Raw genomic sequence first — 27,696 nt, 5'->3', positions numbered from 1 at the left:
ATTCGAAAGTGGGGAAATAATGTCAGAACATTTGTTACACATATATAGAACTCAAAGGGAGAGTGCCCAGAAAGACTTTTATGAAAATATAGAAGAAATAGGAACCACTCAGCAGACAGAAGATTTTACAAGCTTTTGCAGCAATGGGCCACATCAACAGTGTATATGGAACCATGTTATTACACACACACACATGTGGTTAATATTTATCAAGATTTTTCAGTATTGTAACAATATTTAAAGAAAAATGTCAATAATTATACTTCTGACATGCCAAATCTTCATGATGGAGATGAAAATTCTGGAACAGCATCTTACATTATTTAATATGATATTTTCTTCTTCAAATAATATATTGCCACATTTAATAAACACAGCTTAGCTGTGGTTAGTTACTGTAACAAAACAAGTTGAACTGACTTTTCTCGAAATGGAAAAGAATATAGTTTTCTTTATTAGAACACTGTGCACAGAATACTGAACAAAACATATGAACGAATATGTTTTTGATTATTTCATAGGATATATACTTGTAAGAACACACAGACATGTATAAATTATAGGTGTAACATTAAAAAAATTACAGAATTTATTCAAATGCTAATCAAGTGAAAAATATGAATTTATTATACAATGGTGAAGATTAAATTACATCATGCATCATCAAACAAATGTCCTTATTTCTTTGTAAACAGAAAAATAAAAAACTATGCAGTACAGGATGAAGATCATTATTACAAATGATACACAATATGAACAGATTTTAGCAGGACTGTGTTTGAAAGAGGGCAATCTTTGTCACTTGCGGGTGGAAAACTAAATATAGAATTTATATCTCGATGGTTCAATAGTTACTCGAAAATTTTCAAATACCATATTGAATTCTAACATTAAATTTAGTGTAATGATCCTCAATTTCTATCTCACAACAAGGCAAACCAGACATTTTTTCTAGCATAAATTATAGTTGAATGTAAGTATATAAGGTATATTTACACACACACTCACATGCACATTAATCGATATGATTTCTCCTAAAAGCAGACTTCTATTCCACTAGAAACTTCTTCTCTGAGTATTTGGATTTATAATATCAATTAGTTGAAAATTATAATTAAATTTGAGTTGTTCATATACCATTATCACATCCACTTCATACTCTCCATGATCCGGCACCAGTAGGTGCCCGAGAGCCCCTGTGAGCTCTTGATCCAGTTAATGGCAGTGACCTAACAGCATCCTGTGAATTAGTTAGACTAGGAACATTCATTCTGTTATATTGCCTGTTTGTTCCCTTATTTAGACGAGCAAGTACTGCATCTCTTGGGGAGACTGCTGAACCCTGTCTGTTAACATCGGGATACTTGGCTTCAATTGAACTCCGAAGACTTTGGTATTTGTCATTGTTTGTGTCCTTTGCTAATGCTGCATAAACCACGTCATAGAGCATCTGCAAGATATTCAGTTCCAGAGTTTTTCCTTTATATAGAAGGCAAATATTCTGTAATAGAATTCAAATAGCAAATTAATTACAACAATAATATATTTATTCATAATTGGGAAAAAAGAGACACGGTAGTACATAAATACGGAGAAATTAGTACTCACTTTATCCACAAAACTGTTTTTTCTTCTTCGTTCTATTAATTTCAGTGGCCACTGCCACCATCCTCGATGGAACTTGCTGTACTGTTGCTTGGTATGTGTCTTTTGTTTGTAGTTCTTCGGCTGCCGCTAGGTGCGCTGTTGTTAACTGTGCATTTGGGTGCATGTCATCTGCTATTTCCAGGCGATAACTGTTGTAGTAGGGGAATCCAAGTGTGGTGCACTTGTCCGCTATCGATGTTTAGCTCGTGAGGGAAATGCATTATGGCATGAGTTTCCTTGATTTTGGTGTCTATGAGCGTGTGGGCAGTGTGTTTGACTTGAACCTTTTGAATTTTATGGCTATTGTATTTGATATGTTTAGCAAGATCAGTAGTGGGTTGGGCTTTTTTCGCATCTGTTAGGTGCTGTTTGATTCTTTCATTGACAGATCTGATTGACCTGCCGATGTAATGTGCCTTGCATTGACACTCTGCATCGTATACACCCGGGTTATCAAGGAGAGAGAGAGGAAGTACCGTTTGTGTGAACAAGCTAAATAGCATCATCCTTTCCAGGCTCAACTTCACCGTAGAACAAGAAAAACATGGTAAAATCAACTTCCTGGACATCACCATCATTCTTTAACAAATTCACAACCAATGTCTACAGAAAACCGGATGCAGGCAACCAGTACATACATGCTCTCTCTAGTCATCCCCACAAGCAAAAAGCTAATGGGTGGCTGAACTTTTATCGAACAGCCTACTGTTGCAGAATAGAGGATCTACGAGAGGAGATAGCCACCATCACTGAAATAGCCCTGAAACATGGCTACACAGAAGGACAACTTTCCACTTGGTGGAGTAAAGTGGAAATACAGGTCAGACACCCTAACCAACCACAATCAACCCAACCACAAAAAACCCCAGCCACAATCAACCTCCAGTGGCCAATATAAATGGTTTGCCTTCCCTTACCATCCCACCACTTCCAACCACATATCTAAAGCCCTTCTCCCATATGGCATCAAAGTAGCGCACAACCCCAATTCCAGAATAGCTGATAAACTGAACAAACACAAACGGTACTTCCTCTCTCCCCTTGATAACCCGGTTGTATACAATGCAGAGTGTGAATGCAAGGCACATTACATCGGCAGGTCCATCAAATCTGTCAACAAAAGAATCCAATAGCACCTAACAGATGGGGAAAAAGTCCAACCCACCACTGATCTTGATAAACATATCAAATACAATAGCCATAAAATTCAAATGGTTCAAGTCAAACACACTGCCCACATGCTCGTAGACACCAAAATCAAGGAAACACATGCCATAATGCATTCCCACATGAGCTAAACATCGATAGTGGACAAGCGCACCACACTTGGATTCCCCTACTAGAACAGTTATCGCCTGGAAATAGCAGACGACACGGACCCAAATGCACAGTTAACAACAGCGCACCTAGTGGCAGCCAAAGAACTACAAACAAAAGATGCACGCCAGACAACAGTACAGCAAGTTTCATCGAGGATGGTGGCAGCGGCCACTGAAATTAATAGATCGAAGAAGAAAGAACAGTTTTGCAGATAAGGTGAGTACCAATTTCTCTGTATTTATAATAATATATTCTTATGAATGTAGCTGTAGTATACTATATGTTCAGTGATGATACCATAGGGGGGAGGGAGCAAGGGGAGAGGCAGAGTAACATATGAGGTGAGATCGCACAAAAATTCTCAAAAGTTCAATAGTACAGAATATGCCACCATATAATGATAGCCAAAATGTTTTTGTCTATAACTTGGGGAGATATGGTTTCTCTTTAACGTCACAACTGTATATGACATTGGAAATGATTATGAGTGCAGAATTATTCTATATTCTCAAGCTACATTATATTGCAAGATTTATTTTTGTATGAATTTGCAGCAGCTGAATAATTATGTCTGTTAATGGGTAATCAGAAATTCCGAAATTTTATCTACCAGATGTGATCAACTGAAACTTCATTTGCTCTTTGCCATTGAGGTGAGATCACAAGGTATCATGTGATAGTCACCTTGTAAAGCATAATCAAGAACAGTTTGGTTTTAGAAAGTGGAAGGGTAAAGGTGCATGGCACTTATAAATATGGATAGAGTTATTCTGAATTTGCCAAAATGTAACCAGCGTAATACATTGCCAAATTCATGTTTAAAGATCGTATGGTGAACATGCAGATTGTCAAGATGTTACAGCAAGCCATAAAGAATAAACAGCCTAGAATACTTCCTTGTGGAGTGATTGCCCATTTCTATGCTGCCAAAAATATTTAGGATACATTAATTAATTATGAAAAGTGGACACCTCTGGACCATCCAACTTACAGTCCGATTTTTTCAAATGTGAATTTAATTTGGTTGGACCCAAGAAAGCTCTAAGCTTTCACACAATGGGATGCCTTTCTGAATGTATATGGAAAATTTTGAAGAGACCTGTATTACTGTATATTTAAACAGCATTCCTTCTATGTTTTGTTATCTTGTTGTTGCACATTCTAAATTAATGGATAAATCACCTTGGTCATTTCTCATAACTGAAGAGACTTGAACTTTTAATGATAAAAACTGTCGCATAAACATGCTCTTTTGAGCATATGCAGAAGCTAGTAAAAAACATCTGATTAGGTGAAGAAAAGATTATCTCGAGCTATCGACCAGGTGAGTTGTGTAAAATGTTTCAAGCTCTTGAGAGCTAACGTCACTCTCATATTCAGGGTAGAAGTGCAGTACTGAGCATCAACCTGGGGTATGCATATTCATGGAGAGGGGTTCCCAATGAAGTTGGTGGACCAATCGAGTACCGTGTTCGCTGCATCTGCACTGCTGGTTGACTATCACTAGTAGGCTGGGTCCAGTTCGAGCCCCGTGTCGCAATTGAGATTCTCTTTTTCTCCATGAATTGAATTGCTTCTTTGATGATGCGGTCCCAGTAGTTTGAAGATTTGGCTAAAATTTCTGTCTTGCTGAAATCTGGTCTATGTCCCACGTCATCAAACTTTCAGAAAATTTAGATTCGAAAGCATTTGCTTTTGTAGTAGATGAATGAGCTCTAAAACCATACAGAGTATTTGTGAATAAATTATTATTTGAAAAATGTTTACCTAGCTAAATATGAACGTAGTGTTCTCGTATAATTACTTGGACCAGACTTATCTCCTTTATGATCATTGGATCAACAACTGAGATTATGCCTGGGTTAGCAAGAACTACTGCACTTGATTGTGTGATTTTCTTTGTGAACTTATATGTGGTGACTTCATATGTGGTATCCTTGAACAAAACGTATTTTCGGTGAACTACATAATTATCATTGCAATGCAGTTAGCCTTGAAATATCTTAAGTTTTTCTTGACATCTATTGTTCTTAAAAGGAACGCTTTTCTCTTTTTACTCATTCTTGAACAAAAAAGTATTACAAATAAATCTTCAATCAACATTGTAAGGAATTATGATAATAATTCATATTCAACAATTATGAAAAATGAATTAGTTCACCTTATTTAAACAATTCTTTTCTTTCCAATAGTATTTTGATCCAAAGTGTCAAATTTTCATGAGGTAACAACTGTGGTATTAACTCTACATCAATTTTCTACCATGCGTCCATTTCGATCTGCAGCCGAGAGATCGGGAGAAGCGTGGTGGGCGGCACTGACGGAGATGCCGACATTTGCGGCCTGAAATGCCCGCTTATTTTTATGGACATATAAAGACATTTATATAAATATTGCAAAACGAGCACTAACCTGTGTTATAAGAGTATGGTTTTAATTTTAGTAGCTTAGTGACTGTATGTGCCGATGATTTTGACACGCCCACCTCTTGTGAAACACGGCGTAGAGGTTTGTTTGGAGAACGTTCTAACGCTGCACCAATATCATCGAGTTTTGCTTCGGTTAGAATCCGTCGTTTTTGCTTAGGTGTTTTAAAATTTAACGATACAGTTTCTCGTAATTTAAGGACAAGATGTCTAACCGTATCTCTGTGTGGAGTTGAAACGCATGGGAATTTCTGTACAAATTACCTACGCACGTCTCGACACGAGTTTCTTTTCATGTAGGTACGTGTCATACATAAAAAAATCTTTGTTCTAACGTGAATCTTGCGGCTGGCATTCCAATCGTCTCACTGACACATCACACATACACACTACAATAACACAAACAAGTAACTGCAAGTAACCAAGAATAACACTCTTGCGCACAGTACGAAATTAACACGCTCTTGGTTTACATTGCTTGCCACTATATTTACAACTCTGTCTTCATCTAGTCGCGAAGGAACAAAAAACTCGAGCTCGGAGATTTCGGATTGCAAGGAAGCTCACGAACACTATTGACTTTTAACGGTTTCTTCTACAGCGTAATCTTGATACAGTGTTGCACATTCAAAACCTCCAAACGATCCCCATCGGCACAAAACTCTTTCAAGGATATAAACTTAAGCAGGACGTTACTGGTCAAAACTATGATTAAAATGTTTTATTATCTGTGGCTCTTAACATCGTTTCTAAAGCGTACTTATTTGTGCATATAAGAGCAGAACTTGGATGAATTACAGAAGAACTTTTGCGTGTTATAACACAGGTTAGTGATCGTTTTGCAATATTTATATAAATGTCTGCATATGTCTATAAAAATAAGCGAGCATTACAGGCCGCAAATATCGGCATCTCCGTCAGCGCCGCCCGCCACGCTTCTCCCGATCTCTCGGCTGCAGATCGAAATGAACGCACGGTATTAGCGTATTAACTCCTAAACACAAAACACTTCACATGTTACATACCTTAAGTGAAGGGGAACTAGATGAATGGTCCATAGCTATCTTCCATTGTTTCATAACATCATCCTGTCGATCTCCCAACATCAACAAATGAAGTCCAAGTAAACAACGAACTTGCACTTGCTCTTTAACTTCCAAAAATGAGTCAAGCATGTCTTCATAATCAGAGAGAGGATCATACAAAGTATCCATTTTGCCCTTAAGATTAATCCAAGCTAGATATGCAGTAAATATATGTTTATCCTTTGCAACTTCATAATACCTCATTGCTTCTTCATAATTTCTTTCAACTACTTCATAATATTGACCTGCTACATGGTTTACAAGGCCATTATTTCTTGACAAAGTTAATGCCTTGATAACACAATGTTTTGCTTTGTCATAGTCTCTGAATTCAGAAGGAAGTTTAAAGAATCCTTCAGCACATCTTGCATATGTGTTTCCACAGTTACCAGCACAATGAAATGCTGCTTCAAATTTTGATTTTGCTTTTGTATTATGATCTTTAGCTGCTGCTTCGTTCTTCCAGTAATGTTTAGCAGCATTTCTGTAGGTTTCTGCTAACAATACCTTGTATTGGGGCTGGTTTTCCTTGCTGTATTGTGCTGCTCTTTCAAAGCATTCAAGTTCTTCATTAGAAGCTGGTGTTAGTTTATTTTCAAATCTTCTGCTTCTGAACAAAACTTTCCCCTCAAGATAATGCCACTCAGCTTCTCCATCCTCTAGATTTTTGGCTTTTCTAGCAAATTCAAGTGCTATCTTCCAACAACTTGGTCCATATTCCAAATACACAGCGCTTCGTAAACCATACACTACTGCTTTGTTAACATCATCAAGATCTGCAAATGACTGAAGACTATCTACTGTTGATACTTCTCCCAAAATAGAAATTCTTGAAGCAAGTAAGGTGTGTTTCAGTCCTTTTGAATGTGTAGAAATGAATTCATTTGGCGATTCCTGTAATATATTAAGGCATTCTTCTATTTTAGATAAAGCAGCTTGATTTTCACCCTTTCTGGCATTCTCATAAGATAAAATTATCTTAAATATTAGCTTCGTCCATTGTTCATCATAATTGTTATCACATTCATTCTCCTTTCTTGAAATCAGAGAAATGATGTCATCTGGGGAGTTCTGTATACCTGCTTTTTCAGGTTTCCAGCCAAATATGGTTTCCTGTTGACAGAAGTTACTTGAGAGGCTCATCTTGACTGCCCTGGAAAGAAAAGAAGAAAAATGTGTATTTTGATTACCATCCTTCTGCAGTTTGTCATTGCTCTAAATAAATATAATGTTTATTCCAGCAGTGAAAACGAGTTCCCTAGTGAATGCTGGCAGAGGCCACCGAAATTAATAGAACCTCTACAAGCAAGTTTTCGCGTATAAATATTAGTAACTTTCTTACGTCTTTTTATTATATTTTTATATTTCTGGTTCTCTGGTATAATAAAAATCTAAAAAAAACTATGAAACAACAAATATCACAAGCTGTAATACGTATACCATATATTAAATATGGCATTGACATACAGTGATAAATACCAACTTACCTTGTAGTCAGAAAAAAAAAAAAACAGGTACAGAACAAAACACATTAAAAACTTAGCTTCAAGGTTTCAACCTGAGACCTGACATGAGAAAGAGGGAGCTAACTTTCTAACTCGTTTCTTCAGTGCCTGCTTTTCGTTTTCTGGCTACAAAGTAAGTTTGATTTCACCAAGATTATTCCAGCACGTGCAATTTTTAAAAAGATACTGAATTATTTGTTGGCAACAGTGGCGGTGATTAGGGGGGCGCAAGGCCACGTTTTGCCACTTTTCCCCTGCACTATGCTAAACCTTATCTACAAAGGGAAATATACTGTCTTTGCCCCCCAGTTTTGGCATCTTTCCCCCCTGGTTTTGGAACCCAATCGCCGCCAATGGTTGGCAAGAATAATTGTAACTGAAGGAGGCATATACATTATGAACATTAATTGAGTAGGAAAATTTTCCTGACTAGCACACTCATTTTTTTCAATTAATATTAAAAATCGCAAAATTATATTATGTTTATAATTTCATATTTTGTCAAGTTTTTTTAAAAAAACAAAAATATATACATTGAATGCAGGTGCAGTTCACCCAATAGCAAACACAAGCAGTAAACCCCCTGTAATGGATAGTATTCACTTCAGGAATGAACAATAAAAAATAGCTTTATCTCTTCACAATATTTTACTAACATTTCTTCATAACAAGTCATGTACTTGTGGCCATAATATGACAAATTCATGCAGGTACAGTTTCACAGTTAAACCCACAGGCTGTTCTGGAGTCCCGAAATATTCACAGGTTATATATACGCTAAGTTTGTGAAACTTTAGATAGGGACAATGTTTCCATTAACTTTGGCTTATGTTTGCATGAAATGCATAAAAGGATGAAATAATTTAACTTCTAGAAAACAAGCCATTGATGGTAGAATAGTGATGATGATATAAGGAAAATATGAAACAAGTATTAAAATTAAAAATTCCAGTAATCAAAATTAGAAGTTGTATGCATTAATGATAACCTTTGTAGTATACCCTCGACTACAGCTCTGCCCAGTGCCAACAACCAACTATGGTTAAAACATTGGATGGCAGGCAGAAGCCTATATTGGCCATAATAGAAGACACGCAGATGGATACTACAAAAGGATCATCTGCAAGAAATTGGCATGCATTGCCTGAATGCTAACAGAAGCTCCTGCAGAAGATACTTTCTAACTTAGTGTTGCCTTGCGGGCCTCAAGTTTGAAGGCGATACATGGCATATTCAATCTTATTTTGTATCACTTTAGTGCCAAATTTATTCGAAAATTGCAAGATAGTGGATAGATGGTTAGCAATGAGAGAAAGTTGGAATTAGAGACAATGGAAAAGTAGATACATGAGCAAAATAATTTATTCAGGCATTCAGATGGTTTCCCTTAAAGGTGGAAACAATTCTGGTGAACAAAAGTAAAAGAATGGCTTGATCTTAGACAAGAATGGATGATGTGACTAACGCTGTTAGCATCTCAAGTTCATTAGTTTTTGAAGTGCTTGGCTAGTTTTTGGAAAATATTAAATGATGCGTTGAGTGAAGCAAGAGGATAACTGCTTAGGTGACATCATATGAAGGAGTGTAGCTGTTCCTGTTTGTGCAGGTTAAGAAATGACTGCTAGAAATGGATAAACAAACGTCCTGTTTGTTGAAAGGAAATGGGATACAAAGCGTGTGCTGGTCAACCCATCCCAAATGTGAACAAGTTATCTCATTTGAATCAAGGGGTCGGAGGTTCGATTTCCAGTGCGTGCACATTTAATTGATTTAGAATCCTATTTAACAATTGTAGGTCCAGTTCTGATTAGTCATTTTTCACCTGTATGTAGTTTACAATTGTTGTTTTATTCATTACAATTCGGATTGTATGAAATAACTCTTACTGTTGAGATATCTAAGCCCATGTACAGTGTATGAAAGGAATGGTTCTTTCTATCCAATGCCTGCCGCAAAGACTTTCCAGTTCAAATTCTGTCATTGTTAACTCCACATAATCTATTTCTTAAATCAAAATTTTGCACATAAGTGATACTGTCTGCTAAATTTCTGGGATTATACAAAGTTTCCGGAGCACAGAGAGAACATTGTGGTGCCACTACACCTCGCTCACCCCCTTCTGCCTTTGCAGGGCTGTGTGGGGTGTCAGCTACTCCACTGGTGGTGCTAACGATTGACACTGAAGACATTGGAAAGCATGTGTTTGTACTCGTTTCATGAGGTTCATGTTTTAAAATCTAATTGAACATATTGGGGGCTAAAATTCATACCTGGTAGTGGTGGCGCCTCAATTTCTGTTGCCGGTGGACCATTGATGGTTGTCAAAGTTTTGAGTGGACCTGTCATAAAATACAAATGTATTTTGATATTCACATTGCTAAAATGTGTTCCAAATGAGGAAGGTTCCAATCATATTCATCATAATCTACACATTAGTATGAAATGTTAATAGGATATTATCCATTGTCTAGTGCTTTAATCTATGCTTATTAAAGGACTACACAATGGATAATGCCTAATTAACATTGCAAAGTATTGAAGAACCATTGTCACTAACATTCAGAGAAATATTATCTACACAGTCATTTAATTTTCATCATAAAATTTACCCATTACATTTTGACAGTGTGGGTCAGCAGGTGAGGTGGCCAGCCTAATTTTTTGTGGGCCATGCACCACTCAGGTCCACTTTTAGCATCTCCCCTGAATCTTGGGTCTATTGGAGTGGATGTAACTCCCATTAATTTGCACCTTGCTCTTGCATGGTCAAACAAAGTTGCTATTTACATTTGACTTTCGATATTTTTTTTCTTTCTTCTTGGCGTTTTGCTTTCAACTTGGTAAGTTAAGGAATATTAAATATTGTCAACATACGGGATAGCAGAAATGTTTTAATTAATGTTGGTGTTTATTGCATTTTTTTAATTTACTGTTGCTATTCTGCTGCTGTTGGTTATTCAAAATTATATGGATATGTGATGACCATACTCTGTTCAAGGAGTCTGTATGAGCAAGTGAACAAAAACAAGTCCTCTGCACAAGCAGGACTTGAGAGGGCTCAATCATAACTTGTGAGAGGGAAAGGTATTGCTTAGAGCGAGCAACACAACTACAGCCACCAATCCTTTGCAGTAGCACATACTGCTTCTCTCTGCCAGCAGTGACGGTGCCAGCCTGAAATAAGTGGGGGGGGGGGGGGCTAAAGATTTCGGAGTCAAATTCTCGGGCTGACTTATACAAGCTAAAAGATATTTACGTAAAACTTTTCTACAGTATATTTTATCTGTGAGATATTTTACAGTTAGATCCAAAGATAAATCACTGCATTTTGTTCCATCACACACAAAAGTACTTTTAGGAACGGATCTTTCATGTCAAGTAAAATGCAATAATTCTATTGTTGTCTCTTCCAAAGCCATTTTTGAGTGGAATAATATCACAGACTTACTAATTACTATTCATATAAACAGTACAAAATATGTCATGAAAGCTAAGGATAAACGTATAAATATAAACATAACACTATTTCTATGTAAAGGGTTTGAGTACTTTTTTTTCTTTTGCTAAAATGAGAAAATGAACCACATCAAGAAATAGGATAAGATACTTCTTCTTCTTCTTCTTTCTAGTAATGAACAAAGTTGCATCAGTGGTACAGCATCATAGGCTTTTTCCACATCGATAAATAAACTATAACAATAGGAATTCATAACAATGTTATTTTGAGTTACAGCGTTGAGAATTGCAATGGCATCTTGACTACTATGTTGTAATCTGAAACCAATTTGCATAGGGGGAAAGAATCGTTGTTTTTCTAAAGTCCACATAAGACGTTTTTGTAGCGTGCGTTCGAATAATTTTTCCAATACTGAAATTAGGACTATTGGTCTGTAGGAACGGGCATTTGATGGTGGTTTATTCGACTTTAATATAGGAATTACTACATGTGTTTTCCATTCTGAAGGCATACTACCCCCGGTAGCCTATATGTTTTATTGTATATAGCGACTAAAATATCAAATCCCCTTTTAGGTAAGCTTTTTATAGCTTGGTATGGAATTCCATCCGTTTCTGGTGCTGAATTTTTAACTCTATGTAGTATATTATGTAATTCTATGACAGTCACAGCTGGAAACTCTTTTGTAAAAGTTTGTTGTGGAACCAGAGGAGGTTGATATTCTATATTTACTGAAGGAGGCGCAATCATGGAGAAAAATTCATTTTGCCAGGTTACATCAATTGTCTGTTTCCTGCTTAGTTTCGGGTGTCTTAAGGAATTAAATTTTTTCCAGACGAGTTTTATAGGTTCAGCATTTCCTAGAGAGTTACAATAATTTATCCAGGCTTTTTTTTTGGCTTTTTTGAAAGCTTTTTTGGCAAGAGCCTGACTTCTCTTCCAGGCAATTTTGTGGGTAATTGTGGGTCTGCTAGCAAATGTTTTCTCATCACGTTTACGATTCTGTTTAGCAGTCTCATTCTGGTGTCCACCAATATAATTGTGGGAATCTATGTGTATCTTGCCCTTTTGAACGTATACCTACGATAACGTTAAGATACGTATATTTTCATGAGCAGCTACAACCTTGTCTTATCCGAAGATAAGAGAAAATAGAAAGAGCACTCAACCTCTCGTTACCAATTCGATTGTGAAGATAACACCTGATTTGCTGCAAACAGTCGTTGATGGGTATGGGCGTCGGCAGGGGAGGGTCCAACAGGTCGGTCGACCCCCCTGAACATTTCCATCTACTTTCTTTCGATTTATGGCAATTTATAGACGAAGCACTTTATTTAACCTCATTTTGCGTCATTGTTTAAAAAATGGTCTTGACTCTTGAGATATCAAATTTGGTACGAAACTTTCATAATTTGCAACACTGAAACTCTGTTAATTTGTAACTTTCACACGTTCCGAGGCTTCTGCGTTTGTTGCTGATACTGCTACTAATGTTAGAAGTAACTATTATGTAATCTTGGTTGTAACAAGTACTATATTATTCATATAATAAACTTATTGGTTGCTAAAATAAAATAAACTAAAACTGCTACTGCTACGAATGCTGCTAGTAATAATAATAAGAATAACATAATTTAAAATACCAATAATGCAATAATTTTAAAAATGAATCCCTCCTTGACAAACTTCTGCATACGCCACTGGTCTGTATCACAATATTTTTGAGGGGAGGGGTGTCCTCAACATCTTCGATTCGACCCCCCCCCCCAGGAAAATTTCTGGCAACGCCCATGATGAAGGGGGTATCTATGCACATTTCAATAACACAAAACTTGTAAAGTTCGTAAGAGGCAGTTTTTAATTTTCAACCATTACAAGGAGGTGCTTTCTACCTCATAGTGTGTCATAACTCTAAATGGTCCAAATCACAACAACAGGGAGCGGCAAAAGATTGTAGCTTTTCGTGCTTCAGAAAAGTGGCACTAACTTAATAAAGTAAGCATGAAATAAACAACACCACCCTTGAATAGAAAATGCGTTAATGATTTTATTTACTCTGCTGTCATATCTTACGTTTTCTTGTTCAACGACTGAAATTCAGAAGTTAGGGCTAAAAATGGGGAGGATACGAGAAATACCCTCAACATAGGAGGTGCCACTCTCAAGGAACAAACATATTTTAATTACAAATTCACTTCCATTAGGAGGCAAATATATTGACATAAAAGCAATTGATAGGGTTGCAACCCTTGCACCGAGCATTTTGATTAGTGAAAATAACTGCTGAAGATTATAATTTTATTTCAGAATATATTATGCATAAATACTGATCCGAATTGGATCAAAGATTGATTCTCCTGCACGGATACCACTATGATGGTACTGCAGAAATTGCTTTCTAACCTCACAAATGATAATTAATTAAGATGTACGACTACGACTGCGAGCAATAAAATTGCCCAAGCATGCCGTTTTTTACGCACCGTAATGCAATGGTTAGTTGATTGGATTTGTATTAAGGTCCACAATATGCACAGAGACCTATAGTTTCTAGTGAAATCCCAACCGAACCACTTAAATGAAATGTTATATCTCGACCGGGGATGAAAGCCAGGACCCCTTGATATCAGGTTTACAGCAAGACTATCGGGGCTGGGAGCCCAATTTTATTGTTAGCATTTAAGAATCAGGTAGTTTGTGTACTCTTCGATTCTTTATCATCGTATTTGTCCCTGTCGAATATTTGCAGCGATAAGAATAGATATAGCGACGAAACCAATGAGAGAACATCGCTAACACTCGTGCAATTCTCGGTACTCCGATGTGGAACTAACAAACAGAAAAGAAACATATATGATCAAAAATGAAAAATATATGATCAATGGCCACTGTTATCCAGGCATATCTGCAGCTGTTCTCCCCCTATTTAATTTTACAACATCATAAATAAGGTAACCTTGCGATCTAACCGAACTAGAAAATGTATTTGAACATTGAAGTTGTCCCAATGGAAGTTTTATAATGGAAAGTGTAAACTTCTACTCTTTAAGTTTTCGATCGAAATGCATCTACCGTATTACAAAAATCTAGGGGGCTACAGGGGGGAGGGGCTGAGACCAGTTTTGGGGGGCTTGAGCCCCCTAGCCCCACTGTAGCGCCGTCCCTGTCTGCTAGTTGCTTTCTTCCCTTCTCTACAGTTATACACAGCGTTGCTTCACAGACTTGCGGAACATTTTGCTAATTTGCGAAGATGGGGATGAGTGAGGATGTGGTGAAATTGATGATGGATACTCACAAACATCCATGCTCAGGCCGGGCTTCGAATCCGGGACCCCTGGCGTCGTAACGCGATGCGCTAACCACTACACCACGGGGGGGGGGGGGCGGCAGACTCCTGGAAATTGATGAATGGACACTCACAAACAATGCCCAGACCAGAACTCAAACCCTGGAACTTAAGGCTCCTTCATACATTTGACGAAAGTCGAATCTGAGGAAGAAGAAGAAAAAAGGAGGGTCATATGGGTTGGTTTTTGCGTGGCTTACTCTGTACGTATCTCTGACGTAACAGAGTACGTCACGAGATTGGCAGTCTTCACAGTTCTCTTGGGTCTCAGCTTCTACTGCCTCGTAGAGCTCCGACGCAGTAAATAGTCCCTAACGAACCTACACAAGTTATGTTAAAGAAACAGCGAAATGATTTTAAAAAAGTATAAAAGATTACCTACACATGGAAACAGATCTTCATATGAGATCGTTGAAGGTAGTCATTCGTTGTTTACTGTTCGCGGCTGACGGGAGAGCAGTTGGGGTGGGGTGGGGTACCTGAGGGGAAACTTACACAATCGCTTGCAAGGGTGGAAGGAGGAGAATTTGTTTGTTGTGAAGCAGTTGACAATCTGGCGGGCAGGCGAGCGAAGAAAGCACATGAATTATCGTTCTTTTAACACGTAACGAATTTTTCATGGATAGTAAAACCGTAATTTGATGACAAAAGATTCTTAAAACATTTATGAAATGGAAGATAGTAATCACAGCCGCGCTTTCATGTCTTGAATCTTGGCTATATCATTATGTGGGAGAGGCAGGAAGGGGAAAAGGCACTTTCTCTCTCTCTCTCTCTCTCTCTCTCTCTTTCTCTTTCTCTTTTTAATCTTCCATAAAGAGCAATGAAAGGAATACCGAAAACTGTTCCTATTTTGTACCTACAGTTCCTAAATAGAAATTACAATTTTTGTAACTATAATTGGCTTACGCAGAATTTTGTCGCGAGGTGTTTCAAGTTTGTTTAGATTTTAGTATTTATAGTAATAAAAACAATACATTGTTTTTTGATTGATTGATTGATTTGCTTCGCCTTTTGTTCCACTTTTGGCTAATTTGCGAAGATGGTGATGAGTGGTGATATGATGAAATTGATGAATGAACACTCACATACAACCATGCCCAGGCCAGGATTCCAACCCGGGACCCCTGGCGTCGTAGCGCGATGTGCTAACCACTCCGCCACGGGGACCGGCAATACATTATTTTTATTATAACATTTATTAACAATAGTAATCTAGTAATATGAACTGTTTATATTTTCGCTGGATGTGACACTAATTAGTTTAAAACAGAGCACGAATTAAACATTTCTTCAGCTTGCCCAGTCAGTGATCACAACAGGTTCATTGACCAGACCAGACCAAACATACTCTTTTTAAGAGTATTATACTCTTTTAGAGGTTCATATACTCTATACTCTTTTCAATTTGCAAAAATCCCCAAATATACTCTTTTCCTTGCTATTTAATTTCATTCATTATTTTACGCGTAAAAATGCCTTAAAATCCACAGAACGGAAAACGTCAAGATGTCAACAAACTGAAGTATTTACTCCTTGACTCAAGACTTTCCTATGAACAATTTCAAGAGTCATTTTCATATTCCATCAACAAGCAAAACATATTTCAAATTCATTGGAATTTAATGATAATGATTAGGGCTGAGCCGATACCATTTTGAACCGATTCTCTTATCAATTCCCACCGATAGTGTAAAATAAAAAGGAAGTTTTAATTTTGCATAATTTTCAGGATAAGTAAGACTGTCAAGAAGTCGCACGGGATTTTTGCGGACCCCGTGAAAGACCAAAATGCCGGAAAGTATCGGCTGGTATCGGTAGCTGAATCCCAACCGATACTTTCCGATACCGATACATCGGCATCGGTATCGGCTCAGCCCTAATAATGATATTTTTGAAACTTACTGTGTAATTTCAAAAGCCGTTGAAAAACATCTTGAAGATTGGGGGGAAAGAAAAGAATCAATGATGTGGAGGTGGAGGTCAGTGTGCAAAGATTTAGTACAGGCTGGGTCAAATTTAAAAGTGATTGTGCCTCTTATAAAATTCTTGTTTACTCTGCCTGGTACAAATGTTGGTTGTGAAAGACTCTTCAGTGTTATTAAAACTTATTGGCGAGAGGAAAAAAGTACACTCCTGGTGTCAACACTCGAACAAGTAATGAAAGTGAAATTCAATGTGGACATGACCTGTGAAGAGTTTGGACTGGCAATAAAGGACGACTTAAACATACTCAAGAAAGCAAAATTATCCCAGAAGTATGAACGATGGTGTCATTGGTGAGAAAGTATTTGAAATTAGCTAATTACATTGGACCCATAAAATTTAAATCTGTAGAGTGTAGGCCTATTTTATAGGAGCTATAATAGAAGCAATAACAAATAGCCACCCTTATTTTAGTTTTCTTTTTGTTTTGTGCATGCACACCTTCAACCTATAGACTATACTCTTTTTGGTCAACAAATATCTGGTCATCGAATGCTGTGATATTTCATCTGGGTGTTTGTTTGTGTAGTTTTATTTTCGCTCGCTGTGTTGTGTTCGTGATAGCTCTTACACCTCGTAATAAACCGTTTCGAAGTGGAACAAAGAAAATTCTGCACAATCAATGGCATATCCAGAAATGTTTCGGGGGGGGGGGTATGAACGAAATGTCTACAAATAATAATAATAATAATAATATTTTAATTGAATTAAAGTAATACTAATTTCAATATATAAATTAATATATTATTATTACGTGACTAGGTAAAGAGGCAAACAGTGTATATTCATTCTGTAGTTTACCTGTAGTTAAAAGTAGAAACATTTACATAAGAACAAGTGCCTCGCAATTAAATTAATGTAAAATAGAAGAAGAATTGAATACTATTGCATAACGAAATAAATGTTAGATACAGTGAAGTTTCTGATTAATATTGTATACATATTGTTATGAGTTGTAGTATGCATAAACCTTCTTTCTAATATCATTCAAAGCCGTACGATCCCAATATAATCCTTGCCATCCAATAAATTCACTAATGCTAAACGAGTATTGTTATTATTTTATTACTTGGTAATCTTTTCGTTTGCCCTAAATAAATACTTTATGTCTTTCAAAGCCGTATGATGTCAATCCTAATCATTGCCTTCCAATATATTCAGAGTAAAAATAGTAGTACTTGATAAGTATTTCAGGTGCTGTACTTCAAAGCCGTATTATATTTATAGCTATAATCCTTCCATTCCAATACGCGTTCAGAGGAAATTATCCATCGAATATGAAAAAATTGCTAAAGGAGTATATTTACATTATTTAATTTTAGTACTGCATAGTCCTTTCGGTGAGGGTCCGGACCCCCAGCAAACTTGTTCTACGTATTATAGCGTAATATTTGCCAAGGAGACAGATTTAATTGAATTACTCAAAATAACGTTACTGGTTTACGTACGTACAATGTAAACGTCTAATGGAAAGCGATAAATAAACGGATAGGTATTATTCATTCTGAACCCTTCCACAATACGTGAACGTCTGTGTAGTTATTTTGCCGGCGATTTTGTAGCGCTTGAAACTTCATTGTTGTTTCTGCAGCAGACGATTTTCTCGGAGCCCACATCTTACGCCAAATACACTTTCTGCCGTCACCCATATTTTGCAATTGAACACGTCCAGTTGACGCATGCACACTTCCCTGCCACTTGCGATCGTGTTTTGTCTTCACGAGCTATTTTGTTGTATTCCTCCGCGTTCTACTGTGGGTGGGGTTTATAACGCTTCTATCTGCACGAGGTGTCGCCACAGTGCAGGGACACTTTTGCGTATTGCAAGGGTTTCGTTTTCCTCAAACAGTCTCAAAATAGGAAAACTGACTTCTACAGTGATGATGTTAATGTCAAGTACAATGAACATTGCACGTCCCCAACAAAACAGTTTTCCATAAGCTTGTGTGGTTAACGAGATAATTGCATGTGAAAATTACGGTTTTCCCCATTTTTATGCCCAATTTACTTATTAAGCAGGGTATTTTTTAAAATTTCTGCTTTGTAGGAATCACGCAGCCATATTTTCTGAAGGATAGAAAACAAACCCACCTAGCCGGTGATCAATTAATGGATGATTTCCTTCATATAAATGTTGATATGAAAGGAGATTTAATCATAAAAGATAAAATTCGCTGTGCATGTAGCACTGTATCATGAAGGCACATTTAGGGGATGTGGGGGTAGGGCCCCACACATTCTCGATCCCGGACATGTTGGAGGTGATGTTATCAGCACCACGCTCCGACCGCCTTTACCCCCCCCTCCCCGGTACCCATTGATTTGAGGCTGGGTGAGCCCTGGAGCCGCTTTATGCAGGGAAAAGGCCGGAAAATTCCGACCTTTGATTTGATTGTTGTTTATCATCTCTTTTCAGTCACTTTTGGCTAATTGCGACAATGAGGATGAGTGATGATATGATTTAATTCATCAATTGCCACTCAAAAAGAACATCCATGCTCAGGCTGGCTGGACCCGAGGACCTCTGACATTCAACCACTCCACCACTGAAGTGTTTTCCTTCTCATGTATTTCCTTTTTCATTTCTCTCTTTTTTGCACATAGCACAGTGGTTCGGATCCCACTTTAAACTGTAGGTCCAGTCCCGATTAGCCTTCCTGTGCATAAAGTGAACTTAAAACAACAAATCAACCAACCAACTTCCAATTTATGGCTTATTTTGCGGAGAACAAGTGTGGACATTACGCAGATTAATTTGTTTTGAATCTAATTTTGAGTGTAATTTGCATTTTAAGGTTGAAGTTCAATACATTTCCGAACAATATCCCCTCATTTTGAAATTAACTTCAAGAGTATCGAAGAAATTCTCTTTGTTAAGGTTTGCCTCAGACTCATCATCTCGAAAATCAAGTCCCTGAATAGTAAGAAACCGCGATGCCTCCACAACAACTGACATGTATTGTCGGATCTCTTGGATCACCTTTGGTTCCGGGTTCGATACCCGGTGGAGGCACTTTAAACTGTAGGTCCAGTCCCGATTAGCCTTACTGCGCATAAAGTGGACTTAAACACCAAATCTTGAATCACCTTTGAATGTCTTTTGCTAATTAGCGTTGTCACTAACGACTCACGCCCACGATTAGTATAATTTGCCCGTTCTACAGATGATGTTTTGTGGTCCTCAGAATGTTCGTGATGTTTTAAGACCATCTACATTCAACGCCTTTTTCCAGTTCTTAAAACTGGTTAAAACAGGTTAATCGCGACGATTACAGGACATAAATGAACGAGGAATCGCCTATGATCAGGTCGGCGCTCGAATCTTGAACGAAAGTCACGCACACACACATATATATATACTAAAACAAATTATATTTGTTAGTCAAGTTGGTATTATAAGCTGTAAAAGTGATATCATGCAGAATACACCACTTATAAGAGGTGATAATCGTCATACTCTTAGAAATGAACTCTCTTATTATTCGATATTTCATTAACTTCAGTTTTGGGGGGTGGGTGAAGTATCTGACTGGGGGGGCAACCCCCCTGCCCCCTCTGGCGTCGTCACTGCTGGTCACCCTACCATAACCAAAATTTTTCAGAGGTCTGAGATTCTTGTGCCTTAGTCTGAAGTATGTGTCCCATATGATTACGATTTAGCTTAAATGTTATTACAATTAATTTATATATTTCGTATTATTACCTAGGAGCAATAGGAAGAACATGCTGAAGGTTAAAGCCAAGAATTATGGCAGGCTAAAATTTCTAAATTTGTGTTTTTTATTTTGATCCGATGTGCCACTGGTGCGACGTTCATTATATCGAATTACAAAACTAGTTGCCTTCAATGTCTATGAAAGTTGCAATTTTTAATCACATCGAAAAACGTTCTCTATCATGATTCTCTTTTCTTTACTTTCATTGAATGAATATTGGCACTGTAATGAATTTACATTGTTTCATGTAAAATAATATTTTCACTTCAAGATTTCATTCCGTAATTAAACGAATAGTGCATATTAATTATTTTTGATTGAAATATTTGAACATGATTTTTACGTAGTACTTCGTTTAGGATATGATTTCAGTAATTTTGGATGTTTTATTTAAAGTATGTCAAAACAATCCACGAAGTCAATAAAAATCAAATTACGAGTAGTTGCCTAATTGGAAACATCAGCATCCTATAAACTCATAATAAAGTATGCAAAAACAATTATTTTGATCTGACGCGGGCCCCGTTCAGTGCATGTATCTGAATGGAATTTTAGTTTGTTTTGGTCGATACTGTAAACCGGGGAAGATATGAAAATTATTCAGATTAGTTGGTTAAAACAACTAATTAGCCAGAAAATCGATTGTCGCTTATTCGGCTCCAACTGGCATTACACATCCATAGATGTAGCGAATCCTCGATAGAGTTGGCAATTCTGTCGGTTTTTGCAGGTTCAGACACGCATAGCGCGTAGCTTTTTTTATTTCAAGAGATTGCATATACATGGTGCAATCTTCTCGCCCACATGACAGGAAACTGGATATGAGTGAATCAGAGGCGTGTGAGAACGTATGATCGATTTACTTATCACGTAACAATGTTAGGAGCACTGAAAAAAATAAAAAATAAAGTTCCAGTTTCGATTGATTTAGTTTATTTTACTTCGCGTTTTGTACCTGTTGACTAATTTGCGAAGATGGGTACGAGTGATGAAATGGATGAATGAACATTCACACACAACCAAGCCCAAGCGGGATTCGAACCCGGGACTCTTGGCGTCGCAGCGCGATGTGCTAACCACTCGGCCACAGGGTCCGGCGGTTCCAGTTTCGAGTCGTGATTTGTGAATGCCCCCTCATCATTTTCAGTTAAACATCATTCATACTCATTTCCATTATCAGCGAAACAAAAGCAAAACTAAAATAGGAAGCATGGATGGGAGGGGTCGAATCAGTCCGTCCGCCCCCCTGGAAATGGGCTTCGTTCATTTCAAGTTACAAAAGAAAGCAGAAAGCTTGTTTATTTTTATTGCTAATAACAGAATTAGTATTCAAACAATAGCCTATAAGCAAAGTAGAAAATGCATTAGACCAAAATATTGAGTGTAAAATGCAAGATCCAGTTAAACTAAAATTCATGTTTCCATATTCTATCATTTAATCCAAAGAATAAATGGTTCCTCAATTTTCAAAAATCCAAAGATTACAGTTTTGTCTGAGGGATAAAACAGGAAATTTTATTACTAAAATGTCTAGCCTTTAATTGAACGTAGTGTGTAAATATAATTGCTATATTTGATTTTTGTTGTTTAGCATCGCATTTCTGTCACATTTGGCTAATCGAGACGATGAGAATGAGTGATGATATGATGAAATTGATGTAGGACACTCACAAAACACCCATGCCTCCCAGGCCGGGATTCGAATCGGGACCACTAGCGTCCTAACGCGTTGTGCTAACCATCGTCACGGAGGTCGGCATTGTCTCCAATATATTAATTAATAATATTCATCACATAATACGTAGAATTTCTTTGCCAGCAGTTGTTAAATAAATGAATATATATATATATATATATATATATATATATATATATATATATATATATATATATAATGGAACAACAATAGAATATATTCATTGATTTCAACAAGATATGACATGAACAACGAAGTGTGGAGTCACGGGCTAATTGTTATTTAGTTGAAAAAAATACGCTTAATATTTTTTCGAATAATTGAAAGAAGCAATTATTATATTTTTGCAACAACGACAGCCATAACTAAAAAGGTTTAAAAGATTTTGATGCACATGCAAAGTTTTATTAAAAAAAAAAATAACACCAATAATTTTGATTTTTAAAAAAAATTAGTAAAATTTCCTGTAAGACACTGAAAATTGGCGAATCTCTCAGCCCTGTCTTAAATTAAAGTTGTGCAATGTGCATGTAAACCGTCACTGATGACACTTACCTTCTTATATATATTGATTATTCCGCTGGCGAACGGTCACTTTCCTTGTGATAATGTTTACACTTATCAACGTAAAACGGAACAGTTTCAGAAACAAAATGTTATTAGCATTCGCAATGACATCAGTTCGCTTCAAATTTGCAACCCACCCGTCACCAGAACTTTATGGTCTCTCTCTCTCTGCGTGGAATGAACTTTGATAGATAGATATAGATAGCGTGCGCAGGATGTGCGCTGCGACACATACGAGTCTTTCCGGACATTCCCGATATCTCGTCAAATTACATGAAGGGAATTTCCCGCTAGTTCAAATTATTGCCCTTTCGCTTGCGAAAAAAATCCCATAAACTTCATGATTGTAATGATCTTATTGATGAAAGTCTATGGGATTGTTACAACCCCATGACTGTACAGTGGCATAGGCGTGCGCACGGGGGGGGGGGGGCAAGGATGACAGTTGCCCCCCCCTAATCGTGGGCATCCTCAGATTTTTTTTTCAACGGAGAGATAAGCAAGGTATTTTTCCATGGAGTATATTACCCCGATAATAGTGTTAGCCCCTCAAAAAACACCACTTGAATTTGAAATTATCGCATTAATGTAAATTACTATGACTGAAATCGTTATTATTATTATTATTTCGTAGTATATCTAACTGCTTAATATTGTGTTAGTGGAAATGTTTAGCATTCATTTGAAAACTCTTAACATCGAATGGTCTCTGGACAAAATTATTTTAAAATGTTTATCAGCATTCTCAAGATGTAATAAACAGTGGTCTGAATTACTAATCGGCACTGTTACGTCAGTTGAGTGTACGATAGTTGGATCATCCACCCACCTCCGTGTCAGAGTGTTTTGCACAGCGCGACAAGACGACAGAGATCTCTGATTCGAATCCCGGCGTGAGAACGGGTGTTCTTTGTGAGTGTTTCTTCTTCAATATCATCACTCATATTCATATTCGCCTTTAACCAAAAGTGGTAGAAAAGCGAAGTAAAATAAACCAAATCAATCAGTAGTTGGATCGCCCACAACAATGACGTCTACTGTTGTGCAGAGGCGCTTGTGATTCAGGTAGGTTTTCTAATGACCTGCGTCATGCCGAAAGGTATAAAAAAGGTGTAAAACACCAGAGTTCAAAACATTTGTTGCATAGTGAGGCATCTACTTTTCTAGCTAGAACTTGCATGGATGATGTTTTATTGAAAACTCAGCTGACTTCAGGCAAATAAACAATGCCTGTGGCGACTAATTCCATAAGTAAATTATGAAGCAAAAAAGGGCCGACCCTTCCTTCGGACTTGGCGTTCCCACCCGAAATGCCCATGCTACGCCACTGCTCAATATGGAATTAGTTTTCACGTCATTCTTGCATTATTTCTTCCAGACGGCCAAGAGCACCTGCAGGGTGACGCAAAGGGAAATTGGCCCCCTCGATATCAAATTTTATACAAATAAAAATACATTTCCTAAAATATTCATGCTCGCTTCGCTCGCAGTTTCTGCCTTTCTCACCGTGTTGTAAAGTTCAGAGCTGTAGCTAGGGGGCGGCGGGATTTGTCCCTGGACGCCGAACGGTCTAAATGAAGAAAATTGTAAAGGAGAATGCCATGGCGCCCCATGAATTTTTTGTGCCATATTAAATCAATGCTGTTTTCAGTTTGCAATTACCAGAGAGAAATGTTATAACTACTAAGTACTTCAGACTCTTGCTGCTAAACAGTTTTGTCTTAAATGTATGAACACAATTGTTTGGAGGGAAGGAAACACGGCACATTTCGGATACAATTTATTTATTCGTTGTGGTGCCTCAATACAATGAAACTAAAACAATGAGATAAAATGAGGTTTTTCTTCATCAAGGCTTTTGCACCCCTAATCAGAGGGTTTGCGCACGCCTATGCTCAGTGGTGGCGATTGGATTCCAAAACCGGTGGGGGGGGGCAAGGTGTCAAAACGGGGGGGAGAAGACAGTATAATCCCTTTGTAGATAAGGTTTAGCATAGTGCGGGGGCAACTGCCCCCTTCCTCACCTCCACTGATTGAAAGGATGTCTGGCCAAGCCAAGTCCCGCGGTGCGGGGACTGTCTTTTTGGCAGTGACCCGCTGTTTTACCTACGAAAGCATTTGCAGTCAAACAGCCAATTATATCTCCCGATTCCCATTCACAGCGCAGAACGGTTATTTTGACAAAATAGTGCTTCCCTGCTGGCTGCTTCGGGGAGGAGGAATTCTAAGGTTGCCGCTTGTTGCTTAAACAAGGGGTCAGCGGTAGACCTAATCGGCTGTTCGACCGCAAGTTTGCTCGTAGGTAAAGGCGGAAACAGCGGGTGACGGCCATAAAAGTGGTCCCCGCGCCGGTTGTTAGCGTTGCCGTACTCTAGCTCCCTGGTGCCTCCCTGATGGCGCAGTGGTAGCCAGTGTTTCTTTCAGAAAATTTGCTCCGGGCGGGGGGGCATTTCAGAGAACTGGGAGGGCGTTGTGAATCTCATCTGCGAAATACAACATATGTGTGTTTAACATTGAGAATTACCAGTGGTCGTTCGTGGTTCGTCAAGGAACTTGACGCTGAGCGTTACAGGTGGGAAATGACGTACAGTAACAAAAATAAAGTAGGATTGGGAGACCTAAGTATACTTAGTAATTCAATGTGGAAAGAGATTGATTATTCTTTTTATTTGTCTCTGTTTCTTTTCATTAGTCTGTTGTCTAACATTTACAAATATGATCTTGTGCAATTAGCATTACAACAGTAAATAGTAAATTATCACCTACTTTTACATTTAATCATACAGAACAAATTCCACAATGGTGAACCAGGAAAAATATTACAATTAAACTCAATAGAATACATCATGCAAAGCTTAAGATGGCATGAAGAATATACAGCAATCTTATCCTGCCAACTTTCTTCGTGGCATATAAGTCTACTGTTTTCTCCAGAAAATGATCAGTTGGAATCTTAGGTCCCTCAAATAGCATGCAATGCATTAAAGTTCCTGGTAGCATTCTACTTCTTGTCCTAGTTAGCATTCTATTCATAGCACTGAAAGACCTTTCTACGCCGGCTGTCGTTACGGGAATGGTTAGAAGGACTTCACAGAGTTTTTTCAACTCGCAATATCCCACGTCAGCTTCTAAGAGTTTCAACAATGGATTGTCAGCTTCTGCATATATTCCATTATCAAGCATCGACTTGACAAAAAAATTGTAGGACTTGAGGTCAGCAAGAACGCCTTGCACCTTAAGCATGGGCCAATTAGCACAAAACCTTTTGACTTCGGTGTCTTGCAAGTCTACTACTGACTGAAAGGTTTCAAATTGACTTGCGAATCTCATGGTATCAACAGATTGATCGTTGAACCTGTTTTCCATTTCTGCAATTTCACTTTCCGCGTATCCCTTCATCCCACAGAAAGTTTTCCTAGCATCTTCAACAGCAACCAGGTGCGCTTCAGATCCGATATTCTTCAGTTCGGTCCGAATATTTTTTGCAGATACTGTTGATTTTTTCACACTGATTAGGAATATCCTGCAAATGCAATTTGGTTGAAGTAATTAGAGGGATGACTTTGGCCAGACTCAAGTCCTTATTTTGCAAAGCGTTGCTGAGGATAGAAAGTGCACAGAGGATTTCATTCATCACATTACAAGTAATAATGAAACTTTCATTCGGGATGGGAGAGAGGAGATAAGGCTAGTGTGGTTGCCAGTTTTATTCTGCTTCTTCTGTAAGATTGGACAAGTGTAGGCGTTGTTATTTACAGAGGGAAATATAAAGGCAAGACTATTCGCCACACAAAGTAATGCGGTCCGATGCAAGGGAAACAACAGTAGCAGAAAAGTTTTATACTTTGGTTTTGTTGTACAATTTTGTTCTGGGGGGGCGGTAGATTCCCTGTGCCTGAAAGAAACACTGGTGGTAGCGTCGTCGCCTTGTAATCAAGTGGTCTCGGGTTCGGTACCCGGTGGAGGCACAAGTGGTTTGGATCCCACTTTAAACTGTAGGTCCAGTCCCGATTAGCCTTACTGTGCATAAAGTGGACTTAACACAACAAATCAATCAATCAATCTAGCTCCTCGAAGCGACCAGCAGGAAAACAGGATTTTGTCGAAATAACCGTTCTGCGCTGTGTATGGGAGCCGGAAGATAGCGTGGCCGGGGTATAAACCGAGTGAGAGGGTGTACGGTAGGGTGGGTCGAAAAAATCGATTTTTCGAGTATCGAATTCTAATAGGGCTCAAAAGTTGCGTATTTGCATGCTAATCAACGGAAAAATATTGAAAAAAATCATACGTTTGACTTCAGTTCGCGCAAAGGGCCTAAAGTTTGGAAAAAATGACCAAAAAGCAACAAATTTTACCTTTACGCTCAAAATATACAGGTAACGTTTCTTGGCTTTTAATAGCGTCTAAGTACTTCATTTTTGATGCGTGATAATAGAAGAATTATTTTGAAAAATCACAGTCTTCATTTTGAGTTAGCGCATTAGGGCTAAAATTTCCGAACTTTCGTGAAAAATCAGGATTTTACCGCTTTGCAAATGTGCGCAGTATTTTACTACTCGTAAATGTAATAAATGAGATAACTATTGAGTGTTATTTATGTTTGCAATCCTGTTCGAATGTGTTTGCACAGTAAGGAAGGCTAATCGGGACTGGACCTACAGTTTAAAGTGGGATCCGAACCACTATGTGCCTCAACCAGGGACCGGCCCATAGTAAGAAAGGGAATATATACTTTGATGGTAGAAAAGATAATTCTATCTTTCAAGAAAAAATAGGAGCTAAAATATACCCAAGAGTAAGGAAAGAGGAGCACATTGCGTTATTCGTGAGCCTGGTGGGTCGGTCACGTCACATTAATGAACTGGAAGCGATTGGTTGTGATGGCACAGCAACAAACACAGGGTGAGAAATGGTGTTATCTACAACATAGAGGTTAAAATACAGC

The 27,696-nt window shown here is 37.9% G+C and overlaps 2 protein-coding genes across 3 annotated transcripts in view; one reads left to right on the top strand and one right to left on the bottom strand.

Annotated features, from left to right (window-relative positions):
* Positions 1 to 27,696, top strand: part of Diap2 (Death-associated inhibitor of apoptosis 2) — a 328,461-nt gene that overhangs the window by 113,594 nt on the left and 187,171 nt on the right. The window lies entirely within an intron of this gene.
* Positions 492 to 22,905, bottom strand: LOC145989319 (uncharacterized). Of its 2 annotated transcripts, none has more exons than XM_083124652.1 (3): positions 10,254 to 10,307; positions 6,419 to 7,631; positions 492 to 1,501 (listed from the first exon to the last, which is right to left on the bottom strand). In XM_083124652.1, the coding sequence occupies exons 2-3, from the start codon at positions 7,619 to 7,621 to the stop codon at positions 1,154 to 1,156; spliced, it is 1,551 nt and encodes a 516-aa protein (XP_082980778.1). In that variant the 5' UTR covers positions 7,622 to 7,631; positions 10,254 to 10,307; the 3' UTR covers positions 492 to 1,153. The 2 variants fall into 2 exon arrangements, with proteins under 2 accessions (XP_082980778.1, XP_082980777.1); XM_083124651.1 differs by lacking the exon at positions 10,254 to 10,307 and adding an exon at positions 22,740 to 22,905 and having other exon boundaries at positions 493 to 1,501.

This window comes from Lepisma saccharinum, chromosome 6, assembly GCF_977018435.1.
Source record: "Lepisma saccharinum chromosome 6, izLepSacc3.1, whole genome shotgun sequence".
Taxonomy (NCBI): domain Eukaryota; kingdom Metazoa; phylum Arthropoda; class Insecta; order Zygentoma; family Lepismatidae; genus Lepisma; species Lepisma saccharinum.
This window is presented reverse-complemented; position numbering and strand designations above follow the sequence as displayed.